Source organism: Centroberyx affinis, unplaced genomic scaffold, assembly GCF_046629955.1.
Source record: "Centroberyx affinis isolate AG114_WGS23_722 - 3 ecotype Tasmania unplaced genomic scaffold, CSIRO-AGI_Caff_v1 ptg002360l_1, whole genome shotgun sequence".
Lineage (NCBI taxonomy): Eukaryota > Metazoa > Chordata > Actinopteri > Beryciformes > Berycidae > Centroberyx > Centroberyx affinis.
Genome location: NW_027280620.1, coordinates 561,203 through 576,019, shown reverse-complemented (window position 1 = coordinate 576,019; position 14,817 = coordinate 561,203). Strand labels below are relative to the sequence as shown.

General features: G+C 41.1%; 2 protein-coding genes across 4 annotated transcripts; one reads left to right on the top strand and one right to left on the bottom strand.

Annotated features, from left to right (window-relative positions):
* Window positions 1-303: 303 nt before the first annotated feature.
* nme4 (NME/NM23 nucleoside diphosphate kinase 4) lies at window positions 304-3,284 on the top strand. 2 transcript variants are annotated; one of them, XM_071533341.1, is made up of 5 exons: window positions 304-318; window positions 1,950-2,060; window positions 2,165-2,266; window positions 2,784-2,896; window positions 3,167-3,284. In XM_071533341.1, exons 1-5 carry the CDS (start codon window positions 304-306, stop codon window positions 3,282-3,284), a joined length of 459 nt encoding a protein of 152 aa, XP_071389442.1. The 2 variants fall into 2 exon arrangements, with proteins under 2 accessions (XP_071389442.1, XP_071389441.1); XM_071533340.1 differs by lacking the exon at window positions 304-318 and adding an exon at window positions 672-822 and having other exon boundaries at window positions 1,930-2,060.
* Window positions 3,285-5,784: 2,500 nt separating this feature from the next.
* On the bottom strand, window positions 5,785-14,095 carry eps8l1a (EPS8 signaling adaptor L1a). 2 transcript variants are annotated; one of them, XM_071533342.1, is made up of 15 exons: window positions 13,974-14,095; window positions 12,660-12,777; window positions 12,362-12,420; window positions 11,870-12,008; window positions 11,030-11,118; window positions 10,814-10,888; window positions 10,583-10,731; window positions 10,350-10,494; window positions 10,136-10,194; window positions 8,815-8,923; window positions 8,560-8,700; window positions 8,232-8,379; window positions 7,675-7,840; window positions 7,347-7,479; window positions 5,785-6,425 (listed from the first exon to the last, which is right to left on the bottom strand). In XM_071533342.1, the coding sequence occupies exons 2-15, from the start codon at window positions 12,775-12,777 to the stop codon at window positions 6,339-6,341; spliced, it is 1,617 nt and encodes a 538-aa protein (XP_071389443.1). In that variant the 5' UTR covers window positions 13,974-14,095; the 3' UTR covers window positions 5,785-6,338. The 2 variants fall into 2 exon arrangements, with proteins under 2 accessions (XP_071389443.1, XP_071389444.1); XM_071533343.1 differs by having other exon boundaries at window positions 12,660-12,838; window positions 13,974-14,016.
* Window positions 14,096-14,817: the final 722 nt, after the last annotated feature.

The following is a 14,817-nucleotide window of genomic DNA, read 5'->3' as shown; positions in this document are numbered from 1 at the left end:
GTTTGGTTTCCTTTTGGTGCTGATTGAACATTTCCACAGGGTTCCACTGTGTTGGAAACCTTCATGTTTGAAATTGTGGCTCCAAAAATTGAAGGTTTACTCATTTTGGTGTGGTCAAATAATTGCATGGTTCATAATCAGCCCATGGTTAGGCCTATGGTCCATCTTTAATCATGTTGCCAACAAAGCTTTTAATTGTTAAAGTTTTAGCAGGTGACGCCCAGGATCAGTGTTTGGCTCTATAATCTAAAATCTCATGTTACTCACCACTCTTCTGTCAAAAACACTCAAGGAGAAAATAAAATGGCTCAGGTAGAAGTTAAAGTACTGTAAAAGAAGCTTAGTGATGGTGAAAGTTTATTCAAGTTGGCTATAATTCATGTTAATTTATGTCCACCTCTGCTGATATGTCCAATGTGAGGAATCAGACAATACAGGCTATAATTTTATGAATTCTCAGTCAAAGGCAGGACAAATCATATTTTCCAGTGATGACAGGAGCAACAGGAGGAAACGGCCTCTGGCATCACTGGAGTTAATGAACCACGTTTCTGCTTCAGTTTGGGCGACACGCAGGAGGAGGACTCGTGATTTTTGTTTGAGTTTGAGGATACACCAGTGTGTGGAGGGCTGGTTCACACACACACATATACACACACACACCTCGAAACATGGACCTGTTGCAGCGATGTGTTTTCAAGAGGATTTTTCAACACGGTCAGTGTTATTTAGGAAGTCAAGACGCCACTAGAAGTTTGGCGTCCAGGTTTCCCTCTGCCCTGCTGGACGGACACAGAGCTGCTGGACACAGGAGCAAATCAAGTGAGTCACTTTATATTTCTGATAGGCATTTAAGATGCTGTAGATCTGGAAAACGGATGAAGGACTAGACAATTAGCCTGTTGATTGTGCATTTGTACATTTTGTCTTTCTCCCATTAAAGAAAGCTATGCAGTGTAGAGAATTGGGACTGGTCAAAGGTGTTGATATTTACCTCCAGGACTGGAAACACAATATTGATATGTATAAAGCTTCAGATTTGCAGAAACAGGCCTAATAATTGCAGCAAGATGAGTAAGTTAAAAAAAAATATGTTCGTCTAGATTCAAGTCACAGTGTTAAACTTAATTGTCTACCCACAGCCAGTTACTAAAACAGACTTTAACGGGACTACTCGCGAGAACAAATACGCCTGCTTAACTGATGGGGTCATGAACTAGAAGTAGGTTAGAGACACTGAGGATAGTGGAGCTGATGGAGATGTAGGGCTCCGTGCCAGTGACACGCACCGCGCGCTCACGACCTCAGCCGGCCTCGGTCGGCCTGGCTGCAGGATCCGGACGACGCGCGCATTACGCCATCGCTGTATGTTTTGGCACAGATAATGACGTTATGTGACAGCGTGTTCCTTTACTCGCGAGTCACGTGTGTATTTAATTGATCGTCTGCTGTCATTCATTAGCTCGTAGAGTGGCTGCGTCTGTCCTCATCTACCCAATTCAGTGCATCCAGTAAAGTTAGAAGTCAAAAAGTAACATAGGCTAGAATCACGGGACCTTTAGGCGTTCTTTGGATTTACACAGATAAACTATATAGGTATATGACCCAGAGACAAATGGATGGTTCATGTGTGTTTGGCGTCAGCACACACACTCAGGAAAGAGCAATATGCCTGAAGTAGATCTGCCTGCCAGTAGGTCACAGCTGACTCCATTCTACTGATAATGTGTGTGTTGGAGATGGACTGAGGTTTATGTTTTCCTGCTCTAATGTAGGTGAGTTTGAGTCAGTCCTGTATGTCCTAGCTCATCCTTGCCCCACATAGAGAATGTCCTGCAGGTTAGTAACATTGGTTGTATGTGAGAGGGGGGTGCATGAAGATGGAAGGACCAACTTAACGAAATGGAACAAACTGTTGTGTCTCCCCAGGTGTCCCCGGTATAGGCGAGCGGACTCTCATAGCCGTGAAGCCAGATGGAGTTCAGCGTCGCCTTGTGGGACAAATAATTCAACGTTTTGAGCAGCGGGGCTTCAAACTGGTGGGACTGAAGATGTTGCAGGTATACAAGTCTGAACTAATGTGTTTGGGATATCTGTGTAATATGCACCTTGTTTTGTTTTGTTTGTTATTTGTATATTAAGTGTCACTGTCTCTCTGGTGAAGGTCTCTGAGGATCTCCTCTCTCAACACTACTGTGAACTGAGGAAGAAGCCCTTCTATCCCAGTCTGCTGCATTACATGACCTCAGGGCCGGTGGTCGTCATGGTGAGGCTCTTCTTTCTGGCACTACTTCCTACTTCCTTTGTGGCTTTCTGCCAAAAATTCACAATTATTTTACTTGAAAATACATAAAACAAAACCTAGACTGCTACAGGCTTTGATTTGCGTATTTGCTACTAGTCAGAATAATGTCTATATGATCATCGTGTGGAGAGAATTTCACACCAAACTCCATTCAAAAATCTGGCAATTTAATGTGGGCTGTCTTCCTACATACCTGGGAGTACATGACTTAAGGCCTTTTACAGATCTTTGGGAGACAGTTTTCAATTGAATTCATCCAATTCATCCAAATTATATGTATGCCGGAATGAAGAGGTCACACTGCACATGTGCTGAACGGGATCGAGCAACTGCGAATTTGAAGACACTTTTAATTCTATCAGCGGCTTAATAAGACATTAATATTGTGCTGTTTCAGAGAAAGATTTGAATGAATATTACTGGATATTGCTTGTTAGGCGTAAACCTGCTGCTTGTTCCTTCACTTTTCGTTGTCCAGGTGTGGGAAGGGCACAACGTGGTCCAGTCGTGTCGTGTCATGGTGGGACATACCAACCCAGCTCAGGCTCAAGCTGGCACAGTCAGAGGAGACTTCAGCGTTCATGTCAGCAGGTGATCTGATACCTGGAATCATGGGAACTCACTTAAATTTCTGTGTGTGCATAATGTTTAATAGGTCATCTATTGACATCACCTGGGACCAATGATCAGCCAATAGCAGATGGCCATTTCAGCAGCAGGCATTTTACCATTAGATGTCAGGCTTTACACAGATTTGGGTTTGGGGTTTACTCTTTAAATGTGATTTTTCTGACTTGGAGGTAAAATGGTACCTTAATGAGCAGTTTGTAATAGTTTGTGGATGTGTGTCTGCACCTTAAGGAATGTGGTCCATGCCAGTGACTCACTGGAGGGGGCACAGAGGGAGATCCAGCTGTGGTTTCAGGGAAAAGACCTGCTGAACTGGGACTGCTGCCACCACACCAGCACTTACGAGTGAAGAAGCCAAGAGGACAGCGCAGTGAGAGCAAGTCCAGTCCTTCTACCTCTACTGCTGTTCACACGTCTGTCTGCTGTGACAGTGAAGTGAAATAGATCAGTCGTATTCAGTGTTCTTACCAAAAATTGACCTCAATTACAAGAGCCTATTGCATTTATCATCAAAATGTTTTTTATATAAATTAGTTTGTTGAGAGGAAATATTTAATTTGATGAAAAGAGTTTGGACTGAGATTATTAATGTAACTGAATTTTTATGGCTTAAGCTAAATAGACTCCCTATGATTTTATTGAATGCTGTGATTTCAGGAATTGTACGTTTAGGGAGTATTCTCCATTAACATATAATAACCCCAGATATTATATTGTTTCATAATTCATCACATAATAATAGCCATAAATAAATAAATAGCCATAATAACAAAAGTTTGACTTTGGTCTCAAGGAGAAATGTGCGTAATTAGTTATCCTTTATCATTCGTTAAGTCAAACACAGTCATTCTGGCCCTTGCACTAACAGTGGATAGATATCTTTAATCAATATGTGTGAAATGTTTAAAGAAGCTGGAGTGCCGAGCCACAGCCTGATGAATTAAACATGGAGGCCAAATGATAAAAGTCAGTGGCACCTAATTTCCAAAATGTTATGAAATGTTAATTATATGTAGCAGCTATAAAACTGCAGCATCTCACATACCCATAAAGGCCAAAGCCCTTGTAAGTCATGGCTGAAATCTGACACGCATATTCAAATTAGACATCCTGACATTTATCGCAAGAAAAAATAAAATGTGAGTCTACACAGCTTTTAAGTTAGAAGTCACAGTGTGTTAGGGTTATGGAAACCTAATACTTAGACCCAGAGCATGTGGACCACATTAGATTAATTTTTTTTTACATCTTTGTTGGCCCCTTATTGGTCAGTTTTAAATGCAGATGTGGTTCCTTAATATTACTATGTGGTTCTGATATCAAATGTAGCTATGGTCAAAATTTTTACGTATTGATAATGGTAAGGCAACTTGTTCTCAGCTTTCCCCATTAAAACATATGTTGGTGTTTTTGCTAGTGGATAACCAATGCTGATTGGCTAAGAAGATAAGGTTTTTAATTAACAATGTTCATCCAGTTTTTGAAGATAAGAGAATGCAATCATCTACTTTTGGTACCACTGCAAAAATAACAGAACTCATAACACATGATTGCTCTTAAGGAGTAAAGTAAGTAAAGTACTGTAAGATCACTATTTTTGAAATGAGTAACAAGTGATATGTAGTTTAGCACTTTTTGGGAATAACAAGCCTAACACTGGTCAAAAGCACTGTAATTAACAACTCGGGTACTTAGTGAGCTAATCTTTTACTTCAGCTATTTCCTAGGTAAATACTGTAGTCATACTTATTCTTCTTGAGTGAAATTTGACTCAAGTTTTTAGTAACCGTCCATCTACTTAATTATAATATCTTGGTATTCTTCCCAACTCTGTTTAAAACCATTTTGGAGCAGAAGAAAAATAAGAAGCGAAATTTAAGGGGGGTGAACGGTTTAAAAGTAGTAGTAGTAGTAACTGTAGTATTCTGTCAGGATTTGCCTAACTTGTGAAGCATCAATAGTCGAGATAAATCAAATAATCAGTGTAAGCATGTTTATGTAAATGTCTTGAGGAACTCTTTGTGATTTTGACTTGCAAAGTGTGTTGCTAGGTCCAACTTAAATGTACTTAAGTACCCTCTCTCTCACCTCAGGGCCTTGCACATACACTTTCTCACAGATTTGACAGCCTCAGGAAGTGAGCAAACCATAGAGCAAACCTCCTTTTACTTAAGATCAGGGATGTTTACCTCCACGTCCTTTCATGAAATGTAGAGATTTAACTTCAATGCGACCTACCTGCCATTACGATCCAATATTTAGCATCACTTCTCTTGAAAGGTCAAAGGTCTCTTGAATTTCAAATGTCTAGAGTGGAAAAAACTGAGCCGAGTGGTTTTGTAGCACTTTCGACTTCATGTAATTCATCATCAAGCATAACTCTTTGAGAATGTGTGATTTGATTATATGTAGTGTAGTGAGTAGGAAAATATGAAACTATGCCTGATTGGCACTTTATTATCAGTGTACAGACACTCAATAGTGATGATCAAGTCATGTAATAATCACTATTGATTTAACATTGTGTTATAATATGCCCTGCAGCTAAAATCAAATTGAGAAACGCTGAATTAGAAAGTGTTTTGTCTCGAGAGGACATCATAGGAAGATATCAAATAACAGTTTGGTAAAGTTGACTTGGGTCACAAACTACACTATTTCTGTATAGGAAAAGTGACTGACATTGAATGAACTTTCATGAATTAAATGTAATTTATTTAGCGTATTTGCTCTAAAACCGAAGATAATTTAATTCTGGGGATGACAGAGGATGGGGGCTCGCTGCAACAAGTGACATTCTCCTAATATAGGATGATGTGCAGGAAATAAATACTCAGAATCAACAGCTGTCTGTCTGTTCCTTGGAGTCATACACAGGTTTGACTTTAATCAGAACCAGTTTCATTTCATTGTCCCAATACTTAAGTCTCTGTTTAATAATAACCAATAACCAGTGAAACTGTGTGATGAGATTTATTGTATTGCATTTACTGTGTTTGCTATTTGTAGTGTTTCAAATATTGTCTAAATGATAATAGCAATGTCTTCATTGTAAAAACAAATTATGGCAAAACAAATGATTAGAATGACTTCAGTAAACTGGCATAGAGCTGACAGTCAAAGCCCCTCCATCTCAAAAAACACTTACAGGAGAAGTTCCACTTTCCATGAGAGTATTAGCGGGTGTGCTTCACTTTTAACAGTTTAGTTTTGTTCGTAAATCTGTAGCACAAAGAAGTATAACTATATGTGTGATAAAGAGATTCAAATCCCTCTGAATTGCCATGTGCATTTGTGCACACTGCTTTCTAAGCAATTTTAAGCACATTTTAAGCAATTAAAACTACATTCATGTCCATTGCTTTCTGATGCCACATGTATTAGTGGATGTTCGATAGCTCTGTCACAGTTCTCCACTCTCCAATTTCACGTCAACCTTCAGTTTTTGCTTCTCCATCACCGTCTCCAGTTCTGTAGCTTTGCGAACATCCTGAGCAAGAAAGAGGATATAGTGTGATTCAAAAGGGAAATATCAAGGAAAGTGGTGTGGGTATTTTAGACACACAAGCAAAATCCCACTGGAGCTTCCCAACTCATCTAGTCCTGTAGTTTTTTGTTTTTTTTTTTGTCTTTTTTTTTTTCACCTTTATTTATTCAGGGGGAGTTTCACTGAGAGCAATGCTCTCTTTTTCAGGAACGCCCTGATCACATTCACACACACATTCACACCTGGAAGCTGACCAGTACAACCACAGTCTGATCTGCTGGCCACTGAGAAGCTCCACTGGAGCGGTTGGGGTTAAGGGCCTTGCTCAAGGGCACCTCAGTGGTGGTAATGAGGGAGGGGCAAGCGCTGCTTTTCAGTTTCCCCACCCAGATTTATCCTGCCAGTCCAGGGGATTGAACCTTCTGGTCACAAGTTCGCTTCTCTAACCTTTAGGCCACCACTGCCCCAGTTTGAATGTGTAGATTGCCTATTGCCTATTTTAACTTGATGTCCAGTTTAAAGACATCCCACATACAAAACCCCTGTGATTTCAGGCCAAGAAAGTCTGTTAAAGAAGAAATCATGTTTTCCATGTGATAATAATATTGTCCTTCTGGTGTGAGAAGGAGCTCAGCACACACTGCAGTGCAAGGTTTGGCTCTCTTGTAATCACCATCAGCTAAATCTATCTACTGCTGCAAATGGCCTACTGAATACCAAGAAGCTAATTTTTATTCTAGAAAATTTAAATTCACAGTTAAATGATCAATCAATTTAAATCAACAGCAGTGTGCTAATATATGACATAAGCGCATAAGCCAAGGCCGAGCAAACAACTTGTTTAGAACACATGGACACGAGCACAGGACACACACACACACACACACACACACACAGACACACACAGAATAACATTGGACGAACCTCCAGCAGGGCCTTCTGTACCATGATCTGACTGTAAACTCTAGCACCTTCCTCTGGTGCGACAGCGCGGAGCTCCTCTTTATTCAGGGAGAAAAGCTGCGCTCCGGTTAGGATGCCCAGACTCTGAACTGTCCTAAGAGAGGAGGAGGGAGAAACAAAAAGCACTGTGTGACTTTGAATGGTACGAGCCAGGGTTGGGATCAGTTAAGTTAAAGTGTTAAGGAGACAGGTGATTTTTAATGAGCTTTTTGATCAAGTTTGTGGAAACATGTTAAAGATAATGCAGTTTGGCCTCCCAGGTCTGAACCGGAGTTTCCTCCACACTCACTGCTGACTGAAGCCCTTGCCGGTCAGCCAGGATTCCACTTCAGCAGATGGGGAGTGGTAGTTGAGGGGGGCAGCGGTGTCGGCTGTGCGGGGGATCACCAGAGGACGGACCGAGCCTGACCTCCCATTGGCCAGCCGCTGAAGAAGCTCATCATTCACTATCAGGACTGCACACACACACACAAGCATGTTTGTACATAGAAATACAAACACACAAAAGCATTTACGTGTGAACATCCAGAGAGGTACAGTATCAATCGTGGTGAAAGTGCAATACATGGGAACAGGCAACGCCCGCTCCATTGAAAATAATGATAAAAAAGCCAGTGCTAAAAAGAGAGGATCCTGGTGGGCTGCAGCCTGAGATGTGACAATTCTGTTTAAGTTTATGGTTTGCAGACTCCAAGAAGCAAATTAAGACTTTTTGGGAGCCCATATACAAAATGAGCAGTAGTTCTTCCAAATACTTTGGGGAGCTCTCTGGACATGCTAACAGCCCCCTCTCATATTTATATAAGATTTACAGTGGTTGATATTTTACATGTATGTGTATATTACCTCTGTCTCCTTCGTCTCCCTGCAGAGTTGCAGGAGGCAGAGGCATGCTCTGAGGTCGCACTGGGCTGGTGGTGGTGGGACTGGTCCCAGTTGGGCTGGGCGGGGCGTACGAGAAGTACTTATTGGATGGAAGGGAAAGAGGCACCTTCTGTGGTGGAAAAGCAGGAAAGAATTAATACTGTGACATGAGAAGAGACAAAATTCAAAATGTACTGTGCACCACAATGCATCAAGCACTGACAAAAACAACAGCAAACCACCGAATGTGTGTGCGTGTGCGTGTGTGTGTGTGTGTGTGTGTGTGTGTGTGTGTGTGTGTGTGTGTTACCTTTGACTCTCTGCGTACCACTGGGCTGTGTCTGCCAGTGTTACTGAGAGCAGACAGAGGCTCCAGGATATTAAAGGGAACAAATCCTATCTGGTCAAAGCGATTCCGACACTTCCACCAGCGCTTTGATGACTCAATGACCTGGAAAAGAGAAACATAATCCACAGGTTAGAGTCTTGTCTTTCTGGGCATATTTCAAGAATATATCTACTTTTATAGGGTTATCACTTCTAACTATTGTTATGGGATGTGTACCTCTAGCGTTTCTCCTTGCAGCACAGACAGTTCGCTGCTGTTTCTTGCCACAAAGTCATAACTGCAGCAGAAGAGTCTCTCGCCCTCTGGTGGGAGCTCACTGTCATCTCTGAGATAGAGACGCCATTCAAAAGTTATGCAATATGTACAATATCATGAATTTATCTGTTAACATGATGGAGTCAGATACCAATGTTTAGCCTCAATCCAGAATTTTTTGGCAATACAAATTTTAGCTATGTATATTCACAGAGAACTTTGATTAGTTTGACTTCATAACGCATTGTAACACAACAAATACAGATCTGTTTTATGCAATTGTTTACAAATATTACCAACATACAAAATCTATTTACAGCCTCAAAATACACATAAAGCTGGTGTTTTCTTGTTGCATACTAAGTCCTCAAAAGCTCACACAGTCAGCTTTGGGATGACAAATCTCTTTAGTCCAATGAACTGAAGATAGATCAACTCAGAAACAAAGCCAATAGTGGATGGGCAGTGTTTCAGCAGAGGATGCCTAACCGAAATTTCAGATTGGGGTTTTAAAGGATAAGGCTGGTGTTTTTTTAATGCATTGCTTACTGTCAACAAATCCTATGAAAATAACAAAATCAACAATGCTTTTGCTCTACTCCCGTTACTTTCTGACTTCCCACGTACCGTTTTTAGCCGTCAACCCGGAAGTCATTGGCTCCAATTGTAAGCTAAAAACCTTGAAATACGGCTCACAAAGACATAGTTTACATTTTAAAAATCACTAACTGTTACCACGAAAAGTCAGACTGTTGTAGTTATTACCAAATCAAATTAAAATGGGAACAAATTCTTCATTACGCCTGAGACTATTTTCGGTGCTATGGAACTACTTTCCTGAGATCACAAATGTGTTTACAGCCGGCTTATTAAGTTGTTTGAGGAAAAAGTCGGCTGGCCCGGTGCATCGTGATGATGAAATATGCTGCCCAGAGCAGCAGCATGGCTCTTTGACGTGTTTTTAATCGTTTTTTTAATACAATGGAGTTCTATGGCTGCTGGGACATGGCTTCATTGGGCACCGGCTACATGGACGAGACTTGTTGGCAAAACAAAATCATTGCTGATTTTGTTATTTTCATAGGATTTGTTGACAGCAAGCAATAGATTAAAAAACACCAGCCTTATCCTTTAAATATATGTATTGCCCTTAACCTAATGGAAGTAAACAAAACAATATTTATGCCTATGAGAAAATGGTACAAACAGACAAAATCTGTTTTCACCAGGTCTGTATTGATATTTTATCATGATGCTTTGTTTTTAATGACTACAGACTTACAATTCGTCAGTTGGTTGTACGGCGGAGACCGGCCCCCCTGTTGTTTGTCGAGCATGGTCCTGCAGACAGAGTCACAGTCTTACCAGTGAGTCTGTTAATCTACATGTCAGGTTGAGTTCTTCATACAGTGTAAGAATTATTGTTTCACCCTTCTTGTCAGTTAGTTGATATGTCTGTATATATATATATATATATATATTTTCTGCACCCGTACCTCCCTACTTTGCCGGACAGCATCCTGTTTATGCTGTGACTCGATGGGGTCTTCCACAGGCTGGCCGTCTGATACTAGTCCCTGAGGCTGCCACCCATCCAGGAAGACAGGTGTGTATGGAGGGACAGACACGCTAAGCTGGGAACTGGGAGAAACAGCAAAAAGCGAATTGTTGAAAAAGAGTGCCACACCCTCAAACACAGATTTACGAGCATACATATGAACACACAGACCAGTGTAAAGTCCAGTTGTCCCCTAGTGAAGTCCACAGCTCTTTCTCCTCTGCGGTCAGATGCTCCTGGAGCAGCGATACAGCTCCGCTGGTCAGAGCGGGACTATCCACCGCCGCCCCTAACTTCGGCCCTCCGGTGGTTTTCACCATCTGTGAATGGGGGGTCACTACAGTGGGTATCAGACAGGAAGGGAGAGAGAGAAACAGCCAAGCAAGAAATTAAGAGACTCACCAGTCCAAGAGGGACAAAGACGTGATGCAGCAGTTCTGGCGAGTCAGGCTCTGTAATGGATGACTTGAGACGGTCCTAAATAAACCAGGAAAGAAGGTTAACTGCAAAGTGAGACAGCACACCCGAATGGCCAAAATGTTTTTCATTTTTCATTGATAATTAACCTGGAAATTTTCAGAAATATTCCAGGCTCAATTGTAACTAGTCTAATCTCACCAGGAGACTGAGGGAGTACTTGATTTTCTGAAAGATGTCCACAAATTCCTCCTCTGATGGTGGACACGCTTTCATGGTCAACAAATCATCTGCACAAAGAACAGAAAAATTACTGTTTAATTACAATCAAAGCAACTTCAAAATACAGTACAGTACAGTAGAGTAAAGACTTCCATCACAGATGATGATGATGATGATGATGATGATGACGGTGTGGAGAGCATTGTCTAGCATGGGTTTGATACACTTATCTCCTATAAGGCAAAGCCAACGGTTGTGACTAATACATCTCATCCTTTCATTCATTCATTGTCGTTACCCACGTATTCCTATTCAGGGTCATTGGGGTCTGAAGCCTATCCCAGCATGCATTGGGCAGCCAGTCCATCACAGGATAACACAGATAGACAAACACACTCACACTCCCATTCACACCTGTGGGCAATTTAGAGTCTCCAATTCAATTCCAAATATCCCATAAGTGTGTCAACTAAATGTCAAAAAATGCTCAACTGGGATTGAATCTGGTTATTGAGAAGGCTTTGGTATAAACATCATTACTCAATACCATTGCGTGGCCACTTGAGGCATCTGGATGGGGACATTTGTCACCCAGGGAGATACTGGTTCAAGAAAGTTATTTGTCATGGGGTGACCTTGATCACTCAGCAATGTTATGTTAGGAGTGTTTGGAATTTGTTTTGCAGTCTTAGGGATGGCTGGGTTGTTTTCATGCCAAGAAATGCACCGCACAGCAGAGCCTTCATCAGGGCAGGAGTTTAGCAGGTGTAAATCAATAGGAGAGTAGATTAACCTGGCAAATAACATCAGTACTCTCACCATCTTGGTTCTCCTTCTTTTTGCTCTTCTTGCTTCTCTTCTTATTCTTCCGCTGGTTGAGAACACTCTGAGCCTCAGCTGTCTGCTGCAAGCGCCCCATGAACCGCTCCACGTCATCAAAACAGTGGTTCAGGAGCTCCTGGTGCAGATTTTACAGATATGTTTTAGGCATTTACCTGAGCATCCAGGGTGACATACAGGAACTGCATGTCACCCTGCAAAGAGTAAAATATGTCAACATTCATAAGTCACCAGCATTGCACATAGTCAAGCAATTTAAAAGGTTAGAGCACACGGGCAGACCAACCAGGGGGCAGATGTGTAAAACTTTGCATTAATTCCCCATCAAAAGGCATGCATGTAAATTTGGTCACAAGTCGTGTGTGGAACTCACTGGAACTCCATCTTACTCATGACTTGTAAGGCTTGACTAGGTGAACCCATAAGCACACATGTATATGAAAAGATTATCAACATCATTTTTGTACATACCACCTCTCTCTCTGCATTTACTAGCGACGTATGTTTTGACTCCTCACTGGCACCATTCACTGAGCAGAGGAAGAGCAAAGTCAGTTATGCAGTTTGTTCAACAGAAACTTGGACTCTCTCACCCACGCAAACACCCAAGCCTGCTGTATTCTTTCAGCTGCAAGCAACAGGACAACATAGAGAAGTAAAAAAAAACATCTTTGGGACAACAGCTGTCACATACAGTGGCTCACTCACACACCATGCTTCTGACCTGCACTGTTCACACAAAACCACACAGAGACACAAATAAACATACCCTTTCTAACATTTGAGTAGACGGGCAGGCCACCGGGAGGAAGCTGCTCTCCTGGACCTATCATAACTCGGACACCCGATGGCTTCCTAGGCACAAGCGGAGGAGGTTGTGCAGACATCTGTTGTGTGTGGGGGTGCAGACAGAGATTTTGCTGAGATTTTTATAGAAAAGTTAGAGACCTTAAATCAAGGACATAGGGAAAAGTACATTATTATGGTTACTTGGTTTGTCGGAAAAAGTTGACCATATATCACAGGTGTATATGGAAAAATACATTGGGACCAGTATAATGTCTGTACACAACAATCGTTGACAACATTGATATGATGTGTATCATGGAGTAAGCTCAGTTATTCTTAAGATTTTGTTACAGAAAATGAATTGATGCTTATTCCCTTTAAAACACTTTCAAGCTTTCAAATAATTCCTTATGCTTTGAGACTGCAAAGGAACCAAACAAATCTTTCACTCTAAATATTTGTTATATTATCTTTCTAGCTTTGTCTTTATTATCTGAATACAACTTCATGAAAATTAATCTTGTGCCTTGCATTCATAAAATATAATTATATGTTTTAAATTGGACATCTTAGATATGAATTCATGTAATATTATGAAAGATTTACAAAAACCTCACCTGACTAAAACAAGGTGATCAAAACACACTCAAAAAAAGTATGAAGTCACCATCACATTAATGTGTGAAAATGAGTAAACTTTGATGAATGAGAGGCAGATATTGCCACATTCCAGTCTCTGATGGTAAGAATGTGGCTCAGCATTCCGTGTGCGTGCACACACGCGTGTTTGTGTGCGTGGAAATGACAGATTCAGTACAGGAAAAACCACTGTCACCAAGATGCATGGTATGCAGGTGAGACAACCACCAAAACTTGATACGGAAACTGCACCAGCTGAGTAATAGTCAGTCCATCACAAGATTACACCATGCAATTTAACTGGTTTCTTCTTTCTTTCTTTGAATGTCTCCTTTCTCTCTCTTCTTGCCCTTCTTTCTCCTTTTATTCTTCCTCATCCTCAACATTTTAATGAAGAGGCTAATAATAATAAATTGTATTGCCTTTACAAACATAACTATTTCTCATAAAATGTAGAAGGTATAGAGCCAAAGCCCTTCACACAATTATATATTATCACATATTCTAACTCAAGGTGAAGTGAAGTTACTTCAGTCTCCTCTGAGCAACACATTTCTGACATAAGATAATTAATCCTCACAACAGCAGTTTTTTTCTCTCTCTGTCTCTCTAGTTACACAAAGTTAACACATGTAGTGTAGATACATCACCGTACCTTTCAGTGCTGTTTGAGTGTTTGAGTCCAAAGCATTAGCAGAAGTCAATCCTCGCACCAAGTTGTATGTGAATCGAGCCTCGCTGTTTACACGAGTATGTCCCACCTTCTTGAGATATGCAAGAACGAGAAAAACGAGTCTGGCTTTCCTCTCACAAGAAATCTGTCTTGCTTTCACTCTCCTCCTCTGACTCTCTGATACACACTCCCTCCCTCCCTCCCTCCCTCCCTTCCTTTTCACTGTAACTACGTGAGCCTCTCCTTCCAGGTGACAGACATTTCTCTCAACTGTCACCTATGGCTATTATGCCAAAGGGCTAATGTGATCTGCATGAGATGCCATTCCAGAAATGTGAGGCAGTCTTCCCCCAACTCCCCCACCATCACAGCTTCAGTGACATCACATTTCCATCAAGACTATCACAATTACAGGAAATTACAGATTAAAAATGCAACTTATTCTTCGGCTTTCCCCTGTAGGAGAAACCTTGTCAATTCAGCATAGTCCGCTTTAGTTTGATTTAGAACCCCTTTCCTCTGAGGTCTTCTATTTACGGCCCTGCATACTGCCAAACCCTTTGTGCAGCAGAAAATATAAATGAATAATAAAACCACTTAAGAGCGTATGCTGATTCTCCCAAAAGACATTCATTTTGCAGAACCGTGCACAGGACTCAGACAGAGGTAATTTTATTGTGTGCTTGATGGAGCAATGATGGTGGCTGTCTTAATAACAAGACAGCTTGCTATAGATCCATGTTTTGTTGAACTAAATACATTTTCCTGAGGCTTTCCAATTGCTTGTTCTTTGAGACTGCACCATCACATATCACAATAATTTTGG

Bases quoted from the DNA above. Each gene is read 5' to 3' on its own strand.
- nme4 (XM_071533340.1), top strand. From the start codon at position 672: ATGGACCTGTTGCAGCGATGTGTTTTCAAGAGGATTTTTCAACACGGT. The intron at 2,061-2,164 runs GTATACAAGTCT...TCTCTGGTGAAG, and splicing joins TGGGACTGAAGATGTTGCAG to GTCTCTGAGGATCTCCTCTC. The intron at 2,267-2,783 runs GTGAGGCTCTTC...TTCGTTGTCCAG, and splicing joins CAGGGCCGGTGGTCGTCATG to GTGTGGGAAGGGCACAACGT.
- eps8l1a (XM_071533342.1), bottom strand. From the start codon at position 12,777: ATGTCTGCACAACCTCCTCCGCTTGTGCCTAGGAAGCCATCGGGTGTC. The intron at 10,195-10,349 runs GTACGGGTGCAG...CTCTGTCTGCAG, and splicing joins CTGTCCGGCAAAGTAGGGAG to GACCATGCTCGACAAACAAC. The intron at 7,841-8,231 runs GTAATATACACA...GTGTGTGTGCAG, and splicing joins GGGAGACGAAGGAGACAGAG to TCCTGATAGTGAATGATGAG.